Consider the following 24,856-nt stretch of genomic DNA (forward strand, 5'->3'; position numbering starts at 1 on the left):
GTTGTTTTTTGTTCTATCAAGGCGGTAGTTTGTTCAGATACAATTCTATACCTCACCCATCCAGAGTTTAACTGTCTAGCAAACATAAAAAAAGCAAAGTGTATGCAAATCTACTTGAAAGCAATACTCTTTTGACTTTGTAAAACCTATCTCATTCATGGTGAACATTTTTAGGGATGAGGAAAGTTCACTCAGTTCATAGATATGGGTTCTCTCTCTCTTTCTTTTTATTATTCCACTGCCTGAAACCCCAGCAATGAAAACAGGTATCTGAATTCACAAGAGACAAAAGGTTTTGTGAGGTATTGTGGCTCCATTGTACCAGGCAGGATCCGGAACAAGTACAAAGAGAATAAAGTATAAGCTACAGAAATAATTATTTATTTCCCCTTTGTACTGACTCTCAAGAGTGATGCTTCTTTTGACATAAAGGGAATTATTTATTGGAATTGACAATCTGCTTGCTTTTGAGGATGTGATAAAGACTTGGGCTTACATACATAAGTCATTTCTAAATCCATAAAGAAAATGTAGGTATCTTAAGTGTAAGTTACAAATTTAAATTCAAACACTGACAAGCATGTTCTTAAGCAAGGTACTGAAGCAGAGGTCTACCATTCTACCACTCTGAATCCCATAACAAGAATGTTTTATTAAATATAGGTATTTTTCCCCAATCAGAATCAACCTCCATAGGAGGGAATATAACCAGCCTTCTGATCAAATCACTACTGGTATGCAAGAATCTCATCTGCAGAATTTAAAAGTAAGACTAAAGACAACAAATAATATGTGAGTTAGAGCAGGGGTCACCAACCTTTCAGTCCTCAGGGACCACTAAATTCATAATTTTAAATCTCGCAGACCACTAATATGATCTGCCTAATGATTGGCTGGGTTGGCATGGTTAGATGATCATGTGATTGGGTGGGGTGTGGCTAATTCCATGTCACTCACAATGAGGGGCCAGCCTCTACTCGCCCCTCCCCTCCCAGCCACTCCTGACCTCCCTGCCTGGGCTCCTTAGGGTCGCAGCAGGAAGCAGTGGTTGGAACTAAGCAGACACCACAAGAAAGAGCTGCCTGGCAAAACAGTTCAGATCTGACCGAAGAGGCAGCTCAGTAGAAGCACCTCACTGAGGACTACGAGCATAGGCTTTCCAAGCAGAGGGAAGGCCTGCACGACATAAATAAGGAATTATCATTTTTTAAATGAAGGAGCTTCGGTGGCACAGTGGTTACAGTGTAGTATTGCAAGCTACTTTTTCTGATCACCGTCTGCCAGCAGTTTGGAAGATCAAATCTTAGTGGACTCAAGGTAGACTCAGCCTTCCATCCTTCCAAAGTCGGTAAAATGAGGACCCAGATTGTTGGGGGCAATAGGCTTATTCTCTGTAAACCACTTAGAGAGGGCTGTAAAGCACTGTGAAGCGGTATATAAGTCTAAATGCTATTGCTATTGCTAAACAACTCAACATTCCAAAAGTAAAATTTGATATTTTTTGGTAATAATTTTGATGGGTTTTCTTTGTTTTAAACAAACATAGAATGTGTTTGGTTGCGTGATATATAAAATACTTTTCATTATACACAGGCAGTTCCAAATGGAAAACACATTTAGATCCATTTTCAAACATTTAAATTAATCATGATGTAATAGAAAAGTAGAAGAAGAGATAAAAACACTATACGATAATTGTCTTACCTTCCAACTCCTCTGGTTCATAATGAATGTTAACAACATTGCTGGTGCCTCCCAAATCAACAATCGCCTCATCCTCGGGCCTCTGTTGGAAAGATATATCACATAAATCAGAGGTGAGTTTCAGCAAGTTCTGACCAGTTCTGGAGAACTGGTAGCAGAAATTTTGAGTAGTTCAGAGAATTGGTAGATACTACCTGACTGGTCCTGCCCCCATCTATTCTCTGCCTCCTGAATCCCAGCTGATTGACAGGAAATGGAGATTTTACAGTATCCTTCCACTGCCATGCTCACCAAGCCACGCCCATAGAACCAGTAGTAATAAAAACTGAATCCCACCCTTGAGATAAATGTATCACTATGGATTCCCCCCAGAAGGAGGGAGGGAAAGAAAAAGAGAGCTTTTGTCTGGTGTGTGTGTGTAAGGCTATTGTACCTCACAGTATAATGGACTTGGTCTCTCTGGCATATACTTCAGAATACTGGCAGCATATTTTGATAATTCTTTATGATGACATGAATTGTGCAAGATATTTCTTATAGTCAATCAATAAAATCAAATTTCAATCAACAAAAATGGATCTTTAAAAATCCATTATTTAAAAACATAAAAGAGTACCCATAACAAAGCTAGAAATATATTTGTTTATCTTCACATTTATTATTTTTATACATAATTCAAGGTGTCGAACATAATACGCTTTCCCTCCTCCTATTTTCCTCAAAACAACAACCCTTTGAGGTGTCTTGGACTGAAAGTAAGTGGTTGGCCTTGCTGGCTTTCATACATGAACTGCGACTAGAACTCACAGTCTCCTGGCTTCTAGTTTGGTACCTTAACCACTTAGACCAAACTGGCTCAAATCTTGCCAGTTTGCATCTATATTTTTCAAATATACATATTTAAAGAAACATTTAGGTCCCTATTAGTAAAAGGTATAAAAATACCTCAGAACATCACTTACATTGTCTTTTCTGTTTATCTGTAAAAGCAGCCAAGAAAATATGGAAGAGAGCCACAGTTAGCCTTACATAATATTGCTGAGAAATGCACTTAAATGGTGCCCTCTTAGGGGGCTATCAAATCCTCAGAACCTGTAGGAAGTTCCAGTCATTTGTTAGACTGTGGATGCTGCCAAAGTCCCTGATGGAGACAATGTCTTCAATGGGACTAAGTGCAACCCAGCCGTGTGGGATCACTCATGAACGCGAATCCTAGAAAGAAGACTTGGACACATTCTCTCTCTGGGTGAAGTGACATGGTATAGAGCATGTACCTCTTTTTATTTGGGAACATAAGGAAATGGGGATAATTACACGTACATGTCAAGTGATACACAAAAATAATATAACTTCAAACATGTCTTTGAGTTCTTCCTTTTCCCACAGATATCACAAACCAATTTCCTAGAAACTCTTCCTAGAGCAAATGTTTCTCACACCTAATTTCTCTGAAGCCTTCTGCCTTTTCACAACTAATCTTCCTTAATCACCTGATCGTCCTGTGTATGCTTCAGGCAATGTAAATCTCCCCCCTTGATCGTATAACGTCCTGTCTGGAGTGATGTAAACTTTGTTTATTAGTGAGCTGTTTATTGAGCCCTTTTGTTTCCCTGTTGAAATTACCAGGAATACAGATTAAGCAGTTAGTGCCCTCCTATCCTGGCTTGTAGAATCAGGGTAAGCAGAGTATTTTTATGCTAGAGGTCCAGATATATATAATTATGATATAATCCTATTATAACATTATGCTATACTGCAACATTAGAACATTGTGTCTGCTATTTTATCAAGGCACAACTGACTGAAATACCAAGGATGAGATTCTGAAAATCATGCAGGAATTCTCATTGGCAGACTTCTTTTAAAATCCATGAGAATCAGCTTAGCAATGAGGAATCTTTTTTTCCTGGCAAATAAATGGGAAACGACACACAGAAATGGTTTGAAATAGTCGCCCATTGCCACTTATGCCTCATCCTATTTATTAAAATTTTAATAGTCCTTCAAAGAGAAAGAAAGACCACTCAATAAAAACAGTCATGCAGCCTCTTTTTATTTCTCTCCTCAACCTAGAAACATCAATAATGCATGTCAATCTCATATAGCTCTGCTGAAAGCAGATATTCCCCAAGGAAAACCAAAACATTTTCTCATCAATGGGCCATAACGAAATGAAGCCAAATTCCAATATAAAAACAACAAAATGCAATTCTATCTCTAACCAAATTATTCCAAAAAATAGAACCCCAGTTAGCTTCTTAAATTTCAGTTTCATATCAGCAATTGAATGGTCATCAGCCAAGTTTAAATATATAGGAGTTTTTTAAAGTTCCTCTACAATTACTTGTAGTTCCTCCATCAATGCTGGAGATGATCTGTGCATAGGATTTAGGATTTGTTTAATCTGATTGGGTTTAAATGCTCCTGCAAACCATCTTTTAAGCAGCAAGCACTGCTTTATGTTTTATTGCAATGCCTACTTCTCACTCAACAAAAAGCAACAGAAAGGCTTAACTCCAAAAGGATAATAGAATGGAAGAAAATCTTTAAAAGTAAATGAATCCATTAATGTATTTCAACAATTATCCTTCTTAGAGACCAGCATAGCTATGAGGTTGCAGTTCCATTTTGCCCTTATTTCAGTTAAGCCCATAGTTCACAAGTCTAATATTTTCTATTTTTCTCACCATCAATTACTCAATGTAGCTCCTGCCTTGCCTTCATATTAATATTTGAAGCTCTGTTCCATGTAGTCCTTTACCCACAGCTCAGACAAGTAGTAATAGTAGGCGGACAGGGCCTTTTCTGTGACAGTGTTACACCTGCATAATTAGCTGCAGAACCATTCTATCTGATACTATTTTTCTTCTAGGCATTAGGGCATTTAATTTATTTTAATTTACCCATAGGCATTCAGTCAGTTTCTAAACCACATATTAGTTTGGAATATTATTTTTAATGTCATTGGCAACTTACTGTTTTTAAATTGCTACTTTTTCTGCTTATATCTTATTATTGAAAGTTGCACTTTATTTTATAATTTTCATTTGTAAGTAGTACTTTGATTTTTAATTAATTCTTATTCAGGTGGCCCTGATTACTGATTTATAGAGAAGGATTTTGTTCCTGGAGCTTTCAGATGTCAGATCTCTGAAGGCATCCTTTCCATGGAAGGTAGTTTGGTGCAAGAATAACCCGAAGGGGAAAAAATCCTTAAGCAAGAATCTAGTCCACAAGCCTACTGTCACATTTCAATAGGTAACACTGTTGTTTTGCTCAGTATTATTTCATAAAACCACAGAAATTGTTTTTAATGTTATATGTAAACAGATAAATTGTCATATGCATACACTATACAAATTGTTCTGTTTTGTATTCTTTTTAGTAATATTTTTCTTACCTGATACGCTACTTATTTTTATAAATTGCACTAGGATTGCCAAACAAAATGATAGATATCTACTTGGATTTGCAAGACCCAGTAAGGAACTAAGCTACAAACCAGGAGATTGTGAGTTCTAGTTCCACTTTAGGCACAAAGCCAACTGGGCGACTTTGGGCCAGTTATTCTGTCCCTCCCCTAGGAAACAAATACAGAAATGACAAACACTTCTGAATATGTTGCCTAGAAAATTGCAGGGACTTGTCACCAAGACACTAAAATATCTATAAAATACTTATGATGCTTCCACACTAAAGGTTCCCTGTGAGACCAATAAAAAATATTATGGAGCTATCCCTTTTCAAAGGCTTACTAACAATAACTGGATTCATTTTTAAATATGTTTTTAAAGGATACAAATATTGCACGCACACACAATTGGTTCTCATTATTTGTGATAATTATGTTCTATTTAAGTTGATGCAAACACTGAATTAGCAAATACTGAACTATTGCTCCAGGGAAAATAGAGGATAGTTGTTTACAGAACGAAAGCTGAAATAAGAAGGCAGAGCATTGCCTTACAGAACTTAGAATACAGAATAACAGAGTTGGTTGAAGGTTTTCTAGTCCAACCCTTTGCTCAAGAAGGAGACATATTGTAAGTTCTCCTCTTGAAAATCTCCAGTAATGAAACACCCCCAATTTCTGGAGGCAAGCCATTCCACTGATGGTTAATTGTTAATAGCTTAGATCCAGAGGTGGGCAGCAGGCAGGATGGGGTGGAACGCAGTTCCACCGGTGGGAATGAAGATGCGTGCGCAGCTCCAGCTGATCGGCAACTGTCAGTTCCTGGATTACTGGTCTTGGCTCGGCTCTCCTTTTTTTCTCTGCTTCTGCTGCTGCTACTGCATCTGCGCTCCTTGCTTTTTTCCTCTTTCCTCCTTCCTGGCCTCAGATGAGCTTCCGTCTCTCCTGCCCAGCTCCCCTCTAGCCTCATGCCACCACCTCCCACTTGAGGTGCAAGCAGAAGGCGTGGGTGGCAGCAGCGCTGGCAGCATTTATGCTTCTGGCAGCACCCGTTCACCTAGCTACCCAGCTTGAGATGGGTGTGTATGACCCAGGAAGGAGAGCACGGGAAACGCGAAGCAAATTGTCACCCCAGTGAGCGACACTCGTAAGGTTGTAAGTCAAGGACTTAACAGTTCACTTGAACGATGATAATCGTTCAAGCCACTCCCACCTGGACACAGGGCCAGCAAGCCACTCCTACCCAGTCACATGATATTAAGCCACACCCACAGTGTGGCAGTAAAAACTTTGGTTTTGGGGAACAAAGATCAAGAAACCTTATTCTGGAAATCAAGTAGCTGTAAGAAATCTGTCAAATAAAACATTTTAACATATGTTGAAAAGAAATAGAAATAACATGTCATTGCGATCACATCCGCTATTCAACATTGCACAATTCATGCAAGTATCAACCTGAAGGAATTATCAATACCAAAAACCATCATAGTGATAAAACATTTAACACAATTTTCCTGGATGCCAAATCCACCTTTAGTATTCTAAACAGAACAGCTTCTGACCAGGAATAAAGTCACAGCATTCTTAGTGTCGACTAGGAGTTTACTATTATTGTTCGTTACATAGTCAGCTAGATGTTCGGACTGGATGTGGCATCTTTGTCCACCTATCGAGTCCTTCCCAGGGACAGGCAGATATTGATATTTGATGGTGTTCAAATTTGCCATCCATCTTGCAGTTGAAGGCAACTTTGAGCAGCTAATTTTTCAAGTATGACACCCACCACAACATTCAAATTTAAGGTGAATTCTTTCTCCATGTTCCAAGAACTTGAACAGAAAGTTCCAGTGATCTTACTAAAAGTAGAGGCTGTACACATCTGTAAGCCACAGCAGGTATTAAATTGACCGCATCTCTTATAATCAAGATAGAGTGGGCTTCTGTGGTACAGCACAGGCTGTTACACCCAGGACCATGATCACACACGTATTCTATTCTACTGCAGAAATAAAGGCAAAGTTCACTACAGAGAGAGAGAATGGAAACGTGCTGCATTGTGGTACTTCTAAAGAAACATTTTTTCCCTAAGCAGGACTCCAAAGTCTATTTATAAATCCCCCTGAAATGGGAAATAATTAGTTTTATTCTGGACAGTATAGACACAGAATATATTATTTCTCTCCTATTGTTTTCCTCCATATGCTCTACATTCTGTCATAGAAATATCCAATCTGGAAGCAAGTTTGGAAGCAGTATGTGGAATTCAAAGAGGGCTGTTCCCAACATCTGTCACAATTGGCCATAATGACTGAGGTTGCTGTAGCTACAGTATTATTCAGCAGGAGCTGCAGGGCACAGATTTCCTATGGAAAAAACTCAGGTTTCTATGCTGCCTTTTGTTCGGGAGCTCAAGCAGTACAGAGCACACCTTCCTCCCAAATTTTCAATGTAGCAACATTCCCTGCAATGTAGATTGGACTGAGAGTAACTGAACCAAACTCACCCAATTTTTTATTATTATTATTATTATTATTATTATTATTAATTTTAATTTTTATATTTATTTTTATATTATTTTTATTTTTATTTATTTATTTATTAGATTTGTATACTGCCCCTTTCCGAAGACTCCGAAGATTACCATATTTATCTCCACTTTTTTATCTCCAAGAGGGTCAGAACTTGGGTCCATCTTATGCACCAAGTGTAGCCCCACCCAGCCACCCCCACTCTTTGGCCTATGCCTCCCAGCAATTTATACCTCTTTCTAGCAAGCAATGCAGAGCCTGATTATCACAAGCAATTGATTATCAGCCTCCTGACCCACAGCTGATTCAGCCCAGGCAGGCCCCGCCCCACAGCTAGAACTGAAAGTGAAACTAGCTGCAAGGAGGCAAATTGCTGGGAGGTGAACTGCTGGCAATGTTGGACTGCTGAAACTGCAAGGAGATAAGTCAATAATTATAAATGTCTGTACAATGTTCAAATTTTATTTATTTATTTATTTATTTATTTATTTATTTATTTTGTCCAATACACAATGAGGGTTTTAGTGGGTATATATCTATATACACATAGTAAAATACATGATGAAGGTTATAGAGGAGATACTCATAGTAAAATATATCTATGAAAGAATAGAAAAGAAGATATAGGACAGGGGACGTAAGGCACTCTAGTGCACTTGTACTTGCCCCTTACTGACCTCTTAGGAATCTGGATAGGTCAACCATAGATAATCTAAGGGTAAAGTGTTGGGGGTTTGGGGATGACACTATGGAGTCCGGTAATGAGTTCCACGCTTTGACAACTTGGTTACTGAAGTCACATTTTTTACAGTCAAGTTTGGAGTGGTTAATATTAAGTTTAAATCTGTTGTGTGCTCTTGTGTTGTTGTGGTTGAAGCTGAAGTAGTCACCGACAGGCAGAACGTTGCAGCATATGATCTTGTTATTAGACTCAAAAAGACTGCTTTATTATTGTTCTAAACAACTTAATAAAATAACTATACTTCCAGAAAGCCACATCAAATTTAAAGATCTGTAAAAGTATAATCTGAAATGTAACAGTGTCCTGTTTAGTATTAAGATAAGGCAGCTGAGTTAAACCCTGACTTAGTCATGTTTGAAGTAGATCTATTTAAATAATTGGGAGGAGTTAGTGTGACTACATTTAAGAACACTTTCTGGCATTAATATTCTGCCATAATGGAGATTTCTCCAATTCTTTGTTATTTCTATGGGTCAGATACACATGCACAGAAATATACAGCAAACAGTGTATATCATCTCTACGGTTTGCTGTTTGGCAAATTGCTAGGAGGCAGAGGCTTTTTTTTTCTTGTTTTCCTCCCCCCCCCCCAAACTATGGTGCATCTTATACTCCAAAAATACAATAGTTTCTATGGCTGAGGGAGGGCTTAACCATAACCATTATTCCATGCCCATATAATTTCATACTATAAAGGACAATTTATATTTTAAAAGCTGGTTTTGCACTCTACCTAGATCCTATACATCAGAGGTCTTCAAACTTGGCAAGTTTAAGACTTGTGGACTTCAACTCCCAGAATTCTCCAGCCAGCTATGCTGGCTGGAGAACTCTGGCAGTTGAAGTCCACAAGTCTTAAACTTGCCAAGTTTGAAGACCTCTGCTATATATGCGCAGATGAAACTTTGCTTGCTTGCCCAGCCCAGTTGCTAACTGGCCTGAGACCAGTACCAGCCCACAGCCCAGGGGTTGAGGACTGCTTGGTTTAACCTTGCTGTTGTGTTCCCATTTACTATACACTTGTACTATTTCAGGTGTAACAAAATGTAACAATCAGCATGTAGCAAAAAGAAAACAAAATGGGGAAAAAATCACACTCATAGTAAAAATAAGGAAAAGTCAATTAATCACAAGTTTGAGATCCGCATGACAAATAATCTACAGGTCACAAATTTTGTTTCGGTTCATATTGACCTGAGCAGAACAGCAAGGTTAAGAAATCCAGCAAACTAATCATGCATGACTACAGACTTTCTTATTAATGGTGCTCAGTGTTTGGATGCATCGTTTTATCATTGCAAAAAATGATTGAAAATTGCTTCCCTAGACCAGTGTTTCCCAACCTTGGCAACTTGAAGATATCTGGACTTCAACTCCCAGAATTCCCCAGCCAGCATTCGCTGGCTGGGGAATTCTGGGAGTTGAAGTCCAAATATCTTCAGGTTGCCAAGGTTGGGAAACACTGCCCTAGACCAGCGTTTCCCAACCGGTGTGCGAAACACAGTCAGGTGTGCCGCCAAGCTTCAGCTGGGCGGGGCGCTGCCGGTGCCACCGAGCTCCCACTCGCAGCTGTCCACCGGTTCCTGCCCGTTGCCGCGGTTTCTGGCGCTCTCCTGCTGGGCCCCAAAGAAGGAAGGCGGGAAAAAGGAGAGCGAGTGGGAGCTCGGAGGCACCGGCAGCGCCCCGCCCAGCTGGAGTTTCCTGGCGTCGGCGGCAAGTGTCCTTTGGGCCCGGCGGGAGGGCACTGGCGGTGGGAGCGGGAGCGTGCCGGCTGCAGCGGCCCCAGGCGGTCATGGGGAGATGGAGGCAGCGAGAGGGAGCATCAGCGCCACCCCTCTACGAGCAGCAAGACCCTCAGCGACGGGGCACGCCGTTTCCCTTTCGGCTCCGTCGCTGAGGCTTTTGCTGCTCGTGGAAGGGAAGGCGCCGATGCCCAAAGCCTCAGCGACGTTTGGCTGCCGGGGGGGTGGGGAGGAGAAAATCCTCCCCCCCCCTTCCAGGAGCAGCAAAAGCCTAAGTGACGGATCGCGCCGTTTCCCTTTCGGCTCCGTCGCTGAGGCTTTTGCTGCTCCTGGAGGGGGGGTTGGCGGTGCCGATGCCAAATGCTTTCCCTCCGCGGTGGGGGGTGGAGGGCAGCCGCAGTCAGCCCCAGGAGACAAAGAGGGAATGAGAGAAAGGAAAGAGACAGAAAGGGAGGGAGAGAAAGAACAAGTGAGAGATAGAAAGGATAGAGAGAAAGGGAATGAGAGAAAGGAAAGAGAGAGAAAGGGAGGGAGAGAAGGAATGAGGGAAAAAGGGAGGAAGAGAGAGAAATTAGAAACATGAGAGAGAAAAGGGGGAAAGACAGGAGAAGTACCCAGAAATGAGACAGTAGGATAAATTTCAGGAGGGATGATTGATGATTGACTGTACAGGTATTTATAAGGGGATGTTACATGGGATTGTATATATGAGGGGGTTATTTATGTATGTATGTATGTATGTATGTATGTATGTATGTATTTATTTATTTATTTATTTATTTATTTATTTATTTATTTGTGTCATTTTGGTTGGTGGTGTGCCCCAGGATTTTATAAATGTAAAAAATGTGCCGCGGCTCAAAAAAGGTTGAAAATCACTGCCCTAGACTATGCAGGCTTAAAGCATGGCAGTCCATCCTTCCATTCCTATGTTATAAAGTGAGCAAAAAAATTATTATACCGCAGACATAGAATCAAGAGTCACTCTGACTGTGCTTAATAATATTAATAACACTTACTCTTTGAAAAACGAATTATCCTGAAGACACAGGTTACAAGAGTATGCTGAAAATATCGGAGATAATTTTGTATTTCTCAATGCTGCATGACCATAGATTTACTACATCTACAGAGGCTTTGGAGAAAAACACTTTTTAAAAAAATCCTGAAAGATCTTATGTCAAATCAAACAGGTTGCTACAGAATTGAACTCACTAGGTGTGTAACTTAGCAGCCAGTCCATTACTGTAATCACTGTTGACTATTCATTTCCTAATTACTTCTGCAGCATTTCCAAATACTATTTATTCTGCCTTAGCAACAGCTTTTCTGTGGGTTGCCTCTGTTGAGATTTACAAGCAGTCCAAAAAACAAGGAGAGCAAAAATATATATCCGCTTACGTGTCATAAACAGGCCTAAAAATAGGACCCAACATAATGACTAGACCCCTAAGGTTCTTGTAATATTCAGGCCCACCTCTATAACGTCCAAGTCATTTGAGCAACAACCTCTAGTTTTCCTCGCCATCTGGGACTACTGGGAACAGAGGCCACAATTTCCAGCCCCTGAAACTGAAGAGCAGAAGCTGGAGAATACAGCTTGCCATGCAGAGGGGAAGGTAAAGCCAACGTGTTTTATCCTCCAAGCCAAACTCCAGTAGAGTTAAGTTCACCCTCTTTTATATTATCACATGTCTATTTTTCTTCCTATGTATTTGTGTATTGGACAAATGAATGAATAAATGAATGAATGAATGAATAAATAAATGAATGAATGAATGAAAAAAAATGGCTGTGGAAGGGCAGGCTGGTGAGATAATTGCAGACACCTGTGCTTTCTCCCCTCTTGTTTGAGCCTTCCCACTACATCTCATCCAGGGTCAGCAGAACTGTTTATGAAAAGTTTAACCTTGAAGCAGGAGCAGGTGGGAAAGAAGGGACAGGACAAGAGGAAACTGGTGTTTTTGAAGTGCAGCAGCAAAGCAGCCAAACAAAAAGGGGTGGGGTTTTTTTCCCAGAGAGGAAGATCTTGAAGAGAGAGGAAAAAAGAAAGCCAAGGTTGAGAAAATGTCAGTGCTTTATCTACTGCTCACTAATAAAGAATAAAGTAACAATAGAAGAAATTCCAAAGGGGCAGGGTGGATTTAGAGACAGGTCAGAGCAGGCTGTAAGAGTTAAAGTACTCTTGCACATTAGTGATGATTCTACAGCAGTGTTTCCCAACCTTGGCAACTTGAAGATATTTGGACTTCAACTCCCAGAATTCCCCAGCCAGCGAATGCTGGCTGGGGAATTCTGGAAATTGAAGTCCAGATATCTTCAACTTGCCAAGGTTGGGAAACACTGTAGTACAGCATAGTAACAGTAGTGCTAGTATACCTGTAGTACAGATCCTGAAGGTGAAACTCAAATACTTTGGCCATCTAATGAGAAGGAAAGACTCACTGGAGAAGAGCCTAATGCTGGGAAAGATTGAGAGCAAAACGAAGAATGGGAGAGAAGAGAATGAGGTGGCTGGATGGCGTCATGGAAGTAGTTGTCGTGAGTTTCAATGGATTCCAGAGGATGGTAGAGAACAGGAAAGCCAGGAGGAACATTGTTCATGGGGTTGCGATGGGTCGAACACGACTTCACAACTAACAACAACAACTACCTGTAGTAGAAATAGTATAATATAGCACACAAGTTTATGGGAAGGAGGATGTGGGTGGATATGGGAGCTCCAGAGATGTATAGAAGGTGAGTGAGTGATTGGTGATGGCAGGAAGGAAAGGGGATGGGACCTGATGGGGTGGGAAAGCAGCCCCAAGGCCTGAGGGGCCAGGAAGCATAGCACAGGGTTCCTCAGTAGGCGGCAGAGATCTGGGGCAGGCAAACCTCGGCCTGTACTAGGCCTCCCATTGCAAGGCACCCCATGCTCTGCTTAATGTCCTATGTGGTTGCAAACAACCACATTTGGGAGAGAAGGGTGGGTGGGGTCATTAAACAGGTGATTACATTACCTTGCTTATTGCAACCTGCAACAGTAATGGCCGTAATGGGTCGATTATGGCTGTAACTCAACTACCTGTAACCCATGTAGAGATGTTTTAATATTAATGTTTTCTTTGGAACTTTTATTCCATATATACAAAAAGTTTAGAAAAGGCAGAGTGCGCCAGGCACAAACATACCAACATGAGTTAATAATGAATCTGAGATAAAGAGGGATGGTACTGTGTTGTACCACATGGAGTGAAGTGTGCAGTGGAGTACCCCAAGGCTCTGTTTTAGGCCCAGTATTCTTCAATATCTTTTCAAAGACTTGGATGAAGGGATAAATGAGGAACTCATCAAATTTGCAGATGACCCCAAACTGGCAGGAATAGCCAACACCCCAGAAGATAGGCTCAAAATACAGACTTGAACATTGGGTGCTATGAAACAAAATGAAATTCAATGGTGAAGAACGTAAGGTTCTACCTTTAGACAAGAAAAACAAAATGCACAGGTACAGTATATGTGACACCTTGCTGAACAGTAGTAACTATGAGAGGGACCTTGGAGCCCTAGTGGACAACCATTTAAATATGAGCCAGCCGTGTGCAGCAGCTGCCAAAAAAGCCAACATAGTTCTAGGCTGCATTAACAGAGGGATAGAATTAAGATCACATATAGTGTTAATACCATTTTATAATGCCTTGGTAAGTAAGGCCACCCTTGGAATACTGCATTCAGTTTTGGTTGACAAAACGTAAAAAGGATGTTGAGATTCTAGAAAGAGTACAGAGAAGAGCAACAAAGATTATTAGGGGACTGGAGGCTAAAACATATGAAGAATGGTTGCAGGAACTGGGCATGGCTAGTTTAATGCAAAGAAGAACTAGGGGAGACATGATAGCAGTCTTCCAATATCTCAGGGGTTGCCACAAAGAAGGAGTCAACCTATTCTCCAAAGCCCCTGAGGGTAGAACAAGAAGCAATGGGTAGAAACTAAACTAAACAAGGAGAGAAGGAACTTAGAACCAAGGAGAAATTTCCTGACAGTTAGAACAATTAATCAGTGGAACGGCTTGCCTCCTGAAGTTGTGAATGCTCCAACACTGGAAATTTTTAAGAAGATGTTGGATAACCATTTGGCTTGAAGTGGTGCAGGGTTTCCTGCCTAAGCAGGGTATTGGACTAAAAGACCTCCAAGGTGTCCCTTCCAATTCTGCTATTCTATTCCTGTATACCAAGCAGTTGTAAATAGGTCAGTTTCAGTGCAGTTTAGATTAACAATGTTATGATTGGGAACGATCCTACTCTTAAAAAATAGCAGATTAATAAATTTTGCCACTGACCAAATTAACAGCAAGAATACTTATAAGGACCTTGGGAAATGGTATTTGATTGAAATACTGAATTATTAATTATTCTACTCTCTGTTCTCTGACAGAAGCCTCTCCGTTGGCCAAAATGACTAATTAGATTCTGCCTAGAACGCCAGAGTTTACATAACCTGCATTCTGCTTCTTAATCAAAATAAATATCCAACATTAACACAGAAGGTCTCCAAAGATGACTCATCCATTCTCTATGAGTTGTTTTACCTGTGAAATTAAATTCCTGTATGATGTCATCGTTTGTCTTCAGCACGGGGTGTGAAACCACAAAGAAAGAGAAAATAACTTTCTTCTATTATGATTTAGATTCCAAATCTAGACTCTAAGCTATGGTCTCTCTTCATGCAGGACGCAAACAGTTGGGGTCCATTCCAACCAGCTACGTGCATGTTGACTCGTAACAGAAGCCAGTTTCAGAACTCATCATTTCTTCAGCACGTCTTTTAGACAATTGAAATATAGATTGCTAGGTGCGGGAGGGGAAACAGTGGTATAATAAAGATACTGCTTTGACTAGATTTTCTTCCTTTCCTAGGGCTACATGACTATCATTACTATGACAGCATGGAACACAGCAGCACAAACGTTCCAAATGGGTTGGTCAAGATACCTGCCCTTCCATTCCACCCCACTGCATCCATTCCTAGAGAGAGAGAAAAACTCTGCCCATGATTTTCTTGAAAGTGAATACTGGTATCAAATACAACAGGCTTCCTCATATTTTCCATTTGGTAAGAAAGCTGCGTTTTTCTCTATGACGCAGATAATTCTAGCCAGTGGTGGGATTCAAAATGGTTCTGTGGGTGTGGCTTGGTGGGTGTGATGTGGTTTGGTGGGCGTGGTTTGGTGGGCGTGGTTTGGTGGGCGTGGCAGGGGAAGGATACTGTAAAATCTCCATTCCCTCCCCACTCCAGGGGAAGGTTACTGCAAAATCCCCATGTCCTCTAGATCAGTGTTTCCCAACCTTTTTTGAGCCGCGGCACATTATTCATATTTTCAAAATCCTGGGGAACATTGAACCGGGGGGAGGGCGCTAAAGAAAAGTTTGGACAAAAAAAATCTCTCTCTTCCTTCCTTTCGCTCTATTTCTCCCTATTTCTCTCTCTTCCTTCCTTCCCTTCTTTCTCTCTCTCCATCCCTTTCTTTCTTCCTCTCTTTTTTGCTCTCTTTATCTCTCCCTCCTTCCCTTCCTCTATATCTTTCTCTCTCCCTTGCTTTCTCTCTCTCTGTCTCTCTTGCTATCTCTTTCTTGCTTTTTTCTCTCTTTCTTGCTCTCTCTCTCTCTTTCACTGTCTCTTGCTATATGTCTCTTTCTTTCTCTCTCTCTGCCACTCTTGCTATCTCTTTCTTTCTTTCTATCTTTCTCTTTCTCTCTGTCTCTCTTGCTATGTCTCTCTTTCTTTCTTTCTTTCTTTCTCTCTCTCTCTGCCTCTCTTGCTATGTCTCTCTTTCTCTCTTTCTGTCTTTCTTGCTATGTCTCTTTCTCTCTCTCTCTGCCTCTTGCTATGTCTCTTTCTCTCTCTTTCTGTCTCTCTCTCTGTCTCTCTTGCTGTCTCTCTTTCTTTCTCTCTCTCTCTCTCTGCCTCTCTTGCTATATTTCTCTTTCTCTCTCTCTTTCTCTGTCTTTCTCTCTCTGCCTCTCTTGCTATGTCTCTCTCTCTCTCTCTGCCTCTCTTGCTATGTCTCTTTCTTTCTTTCTCTCTCTCTCTTTCTCTGTCTCTCTTGCTATGTCTCTTTCTTTCTCTCTCTCTTTCTCTGTCTCTCTCTCTGTGTCTCTCTTGCTAAGTCTCTCTCTCTCACTCTCTCTCTCTCTGCCTCTTGCTATGTCTCTCTTTCTCTCTCTCTCTCTTGCTATGTCTCTCTTTCTGTCTCTCTTTCTCTCTGTGTCTCTCTTGCTATGTCTCACTTTCTTTCTCTCTCTCTCGGCTGACTGCGAGCGGGAGCCCTGACGACGGCAGCTGGACGTGCTGCTGGATGCCGTATATGCCAGCCCCACAGCGCCAGCATGTACGGCATCCAGCAGCACGTCCAACCGCCACCGTCAGTGCCTCCACCCTGGAGCTCCCTCTCGCCGCCCCCATCTCCCCGCGACCGCCTGGGGCCGCTGCAGCCGGCACCCTCCCGCTCCCACTGCCAGTGCCCTTCCGCCGGGCCCCAAAGGACACTTGCCGCCGACGCCAGGGAACTCCAGCTGGGCGGGGCGCTGCCGGTGCCTCCGAGCTCCCACTCGCAGCTGTCCCCCGGCTCTTGCCCGATGCCACGGTTTCTGGCGCTCTCCTTCTGAGCCCCAAAGAAGGAAGGCAGGAAAAAGGAGGCGCGAAGAATGAAGCTCTCCTTTTTCCCGCCTTCCTTCTTTGGGGCCCAGCAGGAGAGCGCCGGAAACAGTGGCAACGGGCAGGAGCCGGGGGACAGCTGCAAGTGGAAGCTCCAGGTTGGAGGCACCAGCACCGGCAGCGCCCCACCCAGCTGGAGCTTCCCTAGGAGCTTCGCGGCCGTGGCACACCGGTTGGGAAACGTTGCTCTAGATCAGCTTGGATGCGGGAAGGAGAGAATAGATGGAGGTGGGGCCAGTCAGAGTTACCCATTCTCCAAACTACTCAAAATTTCTGTTACTGGTTCTCCAGAATTGGTCAGAACCTGCTGAATCCCACCTCTGGTTCTAGCTTCTTAATAAGAAGTCGTAACCACCTCTATTGCAGTCTAAGGTTGTATTTCAGTTCTACCTCCAAAGACGTCTTTTCCTATATTTTCTAATTAACTTAATCCCTCAGAGTGTGGCGACAGTGTCTGTTAGATTTTACACATTAGTTTTATCGAAATAATTTGTACCATTTTGTTTATCTTACCTGATTATTTTTATTTGTTTATTTGGTGGTTTGGGGTTTTTTTTAAAAAAAAAGTTACCCAGAATCATTTATTTGAAATGAAATAAATTCAATGAAATGAATGAGTGAATAAAATGGTTTGTTCCATTATTATCTCTCCACTTACTGGATCCATTTTTCTATTCCTTTTTTTCTTTGAGAATGAAAACATTGACATATTTTTTTTGCTTTTGTTGATATGTCATGACTGTTTATTTTTCCTTTCTTTGCCTGTTTCCAAGTCTGGTATCCTCAAATAGCTAATTGCAACTGATTCTTCTCAAAGACCAAACATATTGAAATATTGTTTACCCACAGTGGCTTTGAAAGTTCTCCCAACAAATATTTAACAGACCCCAATAATTTTCTACATTACCACAATTAACTCCCTGCTCCAGAAGCTCTTCCTGCGTTCTTGCTTAACTATAGTAGCTATCCTGGTTAATTATAAGGAACAGATAAATTACAGGTAATTTATTTTTCCAAATTCCAAATATTGTTGGCTATATGTACAAAGATACATTCCTTTTGGGGGAAAGGATAGTATTTAGTTATAGTTTAATTAAAATAATTACTACAGTTATTAAGTATAACCTCTATTTTTTAAAAAACAAATACCAATGCACTTTTCAACTTTTCTTTTAATTACTGATATTCCTTGGAGATTCCCAGTCATCCAGGTCATGGTTCTCCCAAAGGTGCTTTTTCAAGAGGCAACTGGACTTTCTGTTTTTTCTTTGAAGATGTTTCACTTCTGATCTAAAAAGCTTCCTCAGCTCTGACTGGATGGTGGGGAATGGAAGCTAGCTGGTCATTTGCATTCTGTCCCCCCCTCCAAAAAAAAGTAGATGGAAATATCTTTGCTTCTTATGGAGCAAATATTGCATCACAGTGATAGTGCATCACAGTATTGCATCACAGGCAGCGGTGGGCTACGAGCCGGAACGCTAAATTGTGCTCGCCACCGCAGCTCATAAATTCTTGTGGGACCAACGCAATTTTACTGCTGCACCTGTGAAGGTAGCAAAATTGTGCCCGTGTTTCAGCGAGGTTTTACCTGTGGCTCCGTGCGCAATTTTGCTACCTTCACATGTGCAGCAGCAAAATTGCGCTGGTCCCGCAAGAACAATTGCGAATGCAATTTAGCATTCCGGCTCATAGCCCACCGCTGATCACAGGCCACATCAGAGGGGTGAAAGGGATTGACAGCAACAACAGGCAGGCATGTCGCTGTCTATCGCTGCTGTCACCTGTTGCTGCCACCGCCTATCACCACCACCGTTCGCTGCTACCACCTATCAGGAGTTGGATCAGCCTCCCAGAATACCGCCAATCAGCTGTTCCAGTTGGTGGGGATCACTGCCACCTATCACTGCCGTGATGATAAGCAGCGGCAGTAATAGAAGACAAGTGGTGGCAATAAGTGGCAGTGATAGGTAGAAGTGAGCGGCAGTGATAGGCAGCAACAACAGGCAGTGGCAGCAACAGAATAGACCCAGGGGCCAGGAGAAAAATCCATTGTGGGGATAGCCTCACCTACGGGAAATTTCTTCCATAGCTTCAAGAATAATAATAATAATAATTTATTGGATTTGTATGCCGCCCCTCTCTGCAGACTTGGGGCGGCTAACAACAATAATAAACACAACATGTACAATCCAATAATAAAAAACAACTAAAAACCCCTATTATAAAACCCCTATTATAACACACAAACTTGTAATGGCCTAGGGGGAAGAGCTATCTCAGCTCCCCCATGCCTGGCGGTATAAATGAGTCTTGAGTAGTTTACGAAAGACAGGGAGGGTGGGGGCAGTTCTAATCTCCGGGGGGAGTTGGTTCCAGAGGGCCGGGGCCGCCACAGAAAAGGCTCTTTCCCTGGGGCCCGCCAAACGACATTGTTTAGTCGACGGGACCCGGAGAAGGCCAATTCTGTGGGATCTTATCGGTCGCTGGGATTCGTGCGGTAGCAGGCGGTTCCAGAGGTAATCTGTTCCATTGCCATGTAGGGCTTTAAAGGTCATGACCAACACTTTGAATTGTGACCGGAAACTGATTGGCAGCCAATGCAAGAGCTTTTGGCTGAAACAATTTAGGGCAGTGATGGTGAATCTTTTTTGGCTCACATGCCAAAAGGATGTTTGCATGCGCACTAGCACACATGCACATGCCCACAACCATGACTTCCCCCATGCATGTGCACAAACCATCTCCCCATGTGCTGCCCCCCACACATGTGCACAGGCCTCCCTGAAGTCTGAGAATGATGAAAAATGCCAAAATGGGCCAACCGGAAATTTGGAAATGCAGAAGCTTCCTGGGAGATTGAGAGGAGCTTTCCCCTACCAGTGCTCTGGTTCTAAGAACTAGTCCAAACCAGGACCAACCTACCGCTGATTATGTGGCCTTCCAAATATTGCTGGATTCAGGTTAACTGTATTATCCAGTATAAACAAGGATATAGATTGCTAGGAATTATGGTTCAGAAACCATAATTCAGATTTAGCATCTTGTAATCTCTGCATTGCATTACACTGCATTGCCATCATATTTTCAGACTTTGTACTATTCTCCCTGCAATAAATAAGGCAGTTCATGTATAGAGAATACTGATTAATTTTTTATGTGTGGATTTTGCAGCATGTTCTTTTTTCCCCCATCACTGTAACTTTTCTGTAAATTGACCAAGCTGTTTCAAAATGCTGAATTTTTTCATCTTTACACAAATTAATGGAAGAAAGATCCGGCGAAGCAATAAATAGATTTTCCAATTTCAAATGACTGTTTAGCATTTCCATTCTTCTTCATAACAAACATTGCATTTATATCTTTGGTTTTTTCATTAGTTTTCTAAAATATAAGCACACTGGAGGTTTAGAAAAAATAATATTCCAACAACTGTCAATTTAAATTTAATTTGAGCTTATCGTCAGAATTAAGCATTCTAGAATAAGCAGCATACAAATCAAGTAAATATATGAATGAATTACAATTGGTCCACAATTCCATCAAAGTATAAACTCTGGATTGGTCAGTGGGGATCTAAATTCTGTTCTGAATCAGTTTCAACTCTAGAAATGTACTAGTGTAAGGGCACCAACAGTGCTAGAAAAAACAATAGAAACTGCAATAATTAATAATAATAATAATAATAATAATAATAATAATAATTTATTGGATTTGTATGCCGCCCCTCTCCGTCGACTCGGGGCGGCTAACAACAATGATAAAAACAGCATGTAACAATCCAATAATAAAACAACTAAAAATCCTCATTATAAAACCAAGCATACACACAAACATACCATGCATAACTTGTAATGGCCTAGGGCAATGATTTTCAACCTTTTTTGAGCTGCGGCACATTTTTTACATATACAAAATTATGGGGCACATTGAGCAGGGAGGGGGGGCAGTGGGGGGGGGGCTAAAAAAAGTTTGGACAAAAAACTATCTCTCTCTTCCTCCCTTTTGCTCTATTTCTCTCCCTCTTTCTCTCTCTTCCTTCCTTCCCTTCTCTGTCCATCCCTCTTTCTTTCTTCTTTCCTTCCTCTCTTTTTTGCTCTCTTTCTATCTCTCCCTCCATCCCTGCCTCTCTTTCTCTCTCTTTCTTTCTCTCTCGCTTTCTTTCTCTCTCGCTTTCTTTCTCTTGCTTTCTTTCTTTCTCTCTCTCTTTCTCTCTCTCTTGCTTTCTTTCTCTCCGTGTCTTGCTTTCTTTCTCTTTCTCTCTCTCTTGCTGAGCTTCGCGGCACACCTGACCATGTCTCGCGGCACACTAGTGTGCCACGGCACACTGGTTGAAAAACACTGGCCTAGGGGGAAGGAATATCTGAACTCCCCCATGCCTGGTGGTATAAGTGAATCTTGAGTAGTTTACGAAAGACATGGAGGGTGGGGGCAGTTCTAATCTCCGGGGGGGGGGAGTTGGTTCCAGAGGGCCGGGGCCACCACAGAGAAGGCTCTTCCCCTGGGGCCCGCCAAACGACATTGTTTAGTCGACGGGACCGGAGAAGGCCAATTCTGTGGGACCTTATCGGTCGCTGGGATTTGTGCGGTAGCAGGCGGTTCCGGAGGTAATCTGGTCCAATGCCATGTAGGGCAATTCTTCAATGCATTTCACAATTCTATAAAATTGTGTAGAACCGTGGAGCCGTATCAGAGGGCACGTGAGGTATTGCCCTATGCCAGCTTCAGTGTGCTAGCCAGCTGATTTTCGGCCTTGGGGAATGCTGTTTCGCCCTCCAGAGTGCAAAAAAATACCCAACGGACAAACTGGAAGTTTGGAAAATAGGCGTTGATTGCTTACCTGAACGCCTCTTCTCGTACGGTGAGCGGGTACAGCAGTCACATGGGTTGCTCATGTCCAATCCGGTGGAACTGAGCCTAGTGTTAAAAAAGCTTGCCGGATCCGCCCCTTCCCCAGAATTCGCGAATCCATAGACTAGGCTCAGCTGTGAAGCTCTGTAGTGTTCAACTCTCATTGTTAGAGGAAGAAAGATATAGAAAGGTAAAGAAGACACATACAAGGGCGGGAAGTGACTGCTGTACCCGCTCACCGTACGAGAAGAGGCGTTCAGGTAAGCAATCAACGCCTATTCTCCGTACTGAAGGAGCGGGTCCAGCAGTCACATGGGACATACCCAATAGATGGTCCCTAGGGTGGGATTAGATTGCTATCGTGTGAGATAACGGATTGGAGTACCCTTCTGCCGAAGGCAGCGTCCGCTGAAGCGTAAGAATCAATCTTGTAGTGCCTGATGAAGGAATTTGGCGAGGCCCAAGTGGCTGCTTTGCAGACCTCCTCCAACGGGGCTTGAGTCGCCCAAGCGGCCGAGGTGGCTGCGCTCCTGGTGGAATGCGCTGTGAGGTTCCTTGGAACTGAGAGGGAGGCCGACTCATAGGCCTTAGATATAGTCCCTCTGATCCAACGGCCTATTACTGTTGAAGACACTTTGGCACCCATGACTCTGGGGTGATAGGCTATAAAAAGTGCTTCTGACCTCCGAAAGGGTCCTGTGCGTTGGATATAGATTCTCAGCGCTCTGATGAGATCCAGGGTGTGCCATCTAATTGCCAAGGGATGGTCTCGTTGGAGGCAGAAGGAAGGTAGGACAATATCCTGAGATCTGTGGAACATGGAACTGACCTTGGGTAAGAAGGTGGGGTCCAGTCGCAAGACTACCTTGTCCTGATGAAATTGACAAAGGTCCTGCCTGATTGAGAGGGCAGCCAGCTCCGAAATGCGTCGGGCAGAGGTAATAGCCACCAGGAATGCTACCTTAAAGGATAGGTACCTGAGGGACGCCGATTTTAGGGGTTCGTATGGTGCCTGCGTGAGGGAATGGAGAACCCGTGGCAAATCCCAGGATGGATACCTGTGGACCTTGGAAGGTCTGAGGTTGGCTATGCCCTTGAGGAATTCCTGAACTTCAGGGAAGGATCGGAGAGGCTGTCTGCGGGGACCCCCTAGGACAGATGAAATGGCTGCCAGATGACGCCGGAGGGTGCTGGTGGAAAGTCCTTTATGGAAGCCTTGCATAAGGAAGGAAATAATTCTGTGTATGGGGATGCACAGAGGGGAGAGACCTTCCTGTAGACACCACTGGTGAAACTTGGACCACGTGTGGTCGTAGATTCGATTGGTCGAACCCCTTCTGGCCTTTAAAATGACCTCCACTGAATCGGGGTCATGACCACGCAGTTCTAAGTCTCTCCTGATAACAGCCAGGCGGTGAGGTGGAACCACTCCGGGTCTGGATGGAATGAGGCCCCCTGCCGCAGCATATCCCCCGAAACGGGGAGTCGCCAAGGGTCCTGGACGGACAGCTGTTGGAGATCCGCGAACCAGGGCCGGCGGGGCCAATGAGGGGCGATTAAGATTACTCGGGCCCTCTCGGTGAGGACCTTGTGAATCACGTCCGGGAGAATTGGAATTGGAGGAAATGCGTAGAGTAGGCCTGGAGGCCATGGACTCCGGAGGGCATTGATTGCTTCCGCTCCCGGGGATGGAAATCTGGAAAAGAAGCGAGGGAGTTGGGCGTTCGCATTGGTCGCGAAGAGATCCAGGATTGGTAGGCCGAATCTGAGGCTGATTTGATGGAACAGGTCTTGATGGAGGTTCCACTCTCCTGGGTCTATCGTTGCTCGAGATAGCCAATCCGCCTGGACGTTGAGGCTCCCCGAGATGTGGTCGGCTAGGAGCGACCGAAGATGTTTTTCCGCCCAAAGGCCTAACTTGAGGGCCTCCCTCATGAGGGCCTTGGATCTCGTGCCCCCCTGTCTGCAGATATGGCTTTTTGTGGCAATGTTGTCGGTGAGAATGAGAACGTGCCGGTTGGGAATGCGAGGAGAGAAATGCTTCAGAGCCAGGGAAACGGCTCTTAACTCTAGCCAATTGATTGGCCTGGAAGCTTCCTCCGGGGACCACGTGCCCTGGGCTATCATCCCCTGGGCGTGGGCGCCCCATCCCGATAGACTGGCATCTGTGGTGATGACAAATTGATCCGGGCACCTGAACGGGGATCCTTTGTCCATGGCCGGAGACTTCCACCACTTGAAGGATCTGCGAACACTTGGTGGGATGACAATGCGCCGATTTGAGTTGCTGTGCCCCGATCTCTGAAAGGGTAATAGGAGCCACTGGAGTTCCCTAGCATGAAGGCGAGCCCAGGGAATGATGCCTATGCATGACACCATCTTCCCCAAAAGGGAAGACAGAGTTACTATGGATACTGAAGAATTAGATAAAATGTTAGAAATTAACTCCCCTATACTGAGTTTTCTCTCGGGAGAGAGAAAAACCTGGGAGGATTCTGAATTAATAATGGATCCCAGGTGTGAGATGGATGTGGAAGGTTGGAGGTGACTTTTATCAAAGTTGATGGAAAATCCATGGTCCTGAAGGACTGACATGGTGACAGAAAGGTCTGTTTTCACTTTCTCTAGGGAGTTCCCATGAATCAAAATATCATCAAGATAACATAAAATGTGGATGGGAGACGCCCGGATATAGGCCGCCAGGGACCCCAAAAGCTTTGTAAAGACCCGAGGGGCCGAGGAAAGGCCAAATGGCATCGCCCTATACTGGAAATGCCTGCCATGAAAGGAAAAACGTAAAAATTTTCTGTGGCATTTGGCTATAGGAATGTGGAGGTAGGCCTCAGTGAGGTCTAAGGAGACCATGAAATCTCCCGTGTGGATGGCGGCCAAAATAGAAGATAAGGAGTGCATCTTAAACTTCCTATATTTGATGAATAGGTTTAGCTTCTTTAAATCCAAAATAGCTCTCCAACCTCCGGAGGACTTTGGAACCATAAATAGGATGGAGTAAAAACCTAGGCCCTTCTGACCGGAAGGAACCGGTTGAATGGCTCTAATGGACAATAGATGAGAAATGGCCTCCTCCATACGGTTACAATCTGAGGAGGACCTGGGAGAAGGGCAGGAAATAAAACGTTTCGGGGGAGGAGAAATAAATTCTAAAAGAAGGCCTGTTTGAAC

The 24,856-nt window shown here is 43.1% G+C and overlaps 1 protein-coding gene across 4 annotated transcripts in view; it reads right to left on the reverse strand.

The window, feature by feature from the left end:
• Positions 1 to 24,856, reverse strand: part of SLC4A8 (solute carrier family 4 member 8) — a 104,436-nt gene that overhangs the window by 62,154 nt on the left and 17,426 nt on the right. For all 4 annotated transcript variants that reach the window (XM_070740702.1, XM_070740701.1, XM_070740699.1 and 1 more), the window contains exon 2: positions 1,705 to 1,786. In XM_070740702.1, the coding sequence (XP_070596803.1) occupies positions 1,705 to 1,786 (82 nt within the window). The remainder of the gene's footprint in view (positions 1 to 1,704; positions 1,787 to 24,856) is intronic.

The sequence above is a fragment of the Erythrolamprus reginae genome, chromosome 2 (assembly GCF_031021105.1).
Source record: "Erythrolamprus reginae isolate rEryReg1 chromosome 2, rEryReg1.hap1, whole genome shotgun sequence".
NCBI classification, from domain to species: Eukaryota; Metazoa; Chordata; class Lepidosauria; order Squamata; family Dipsadidae; genus Erythrolamprus; species Erythrolamprus reginae.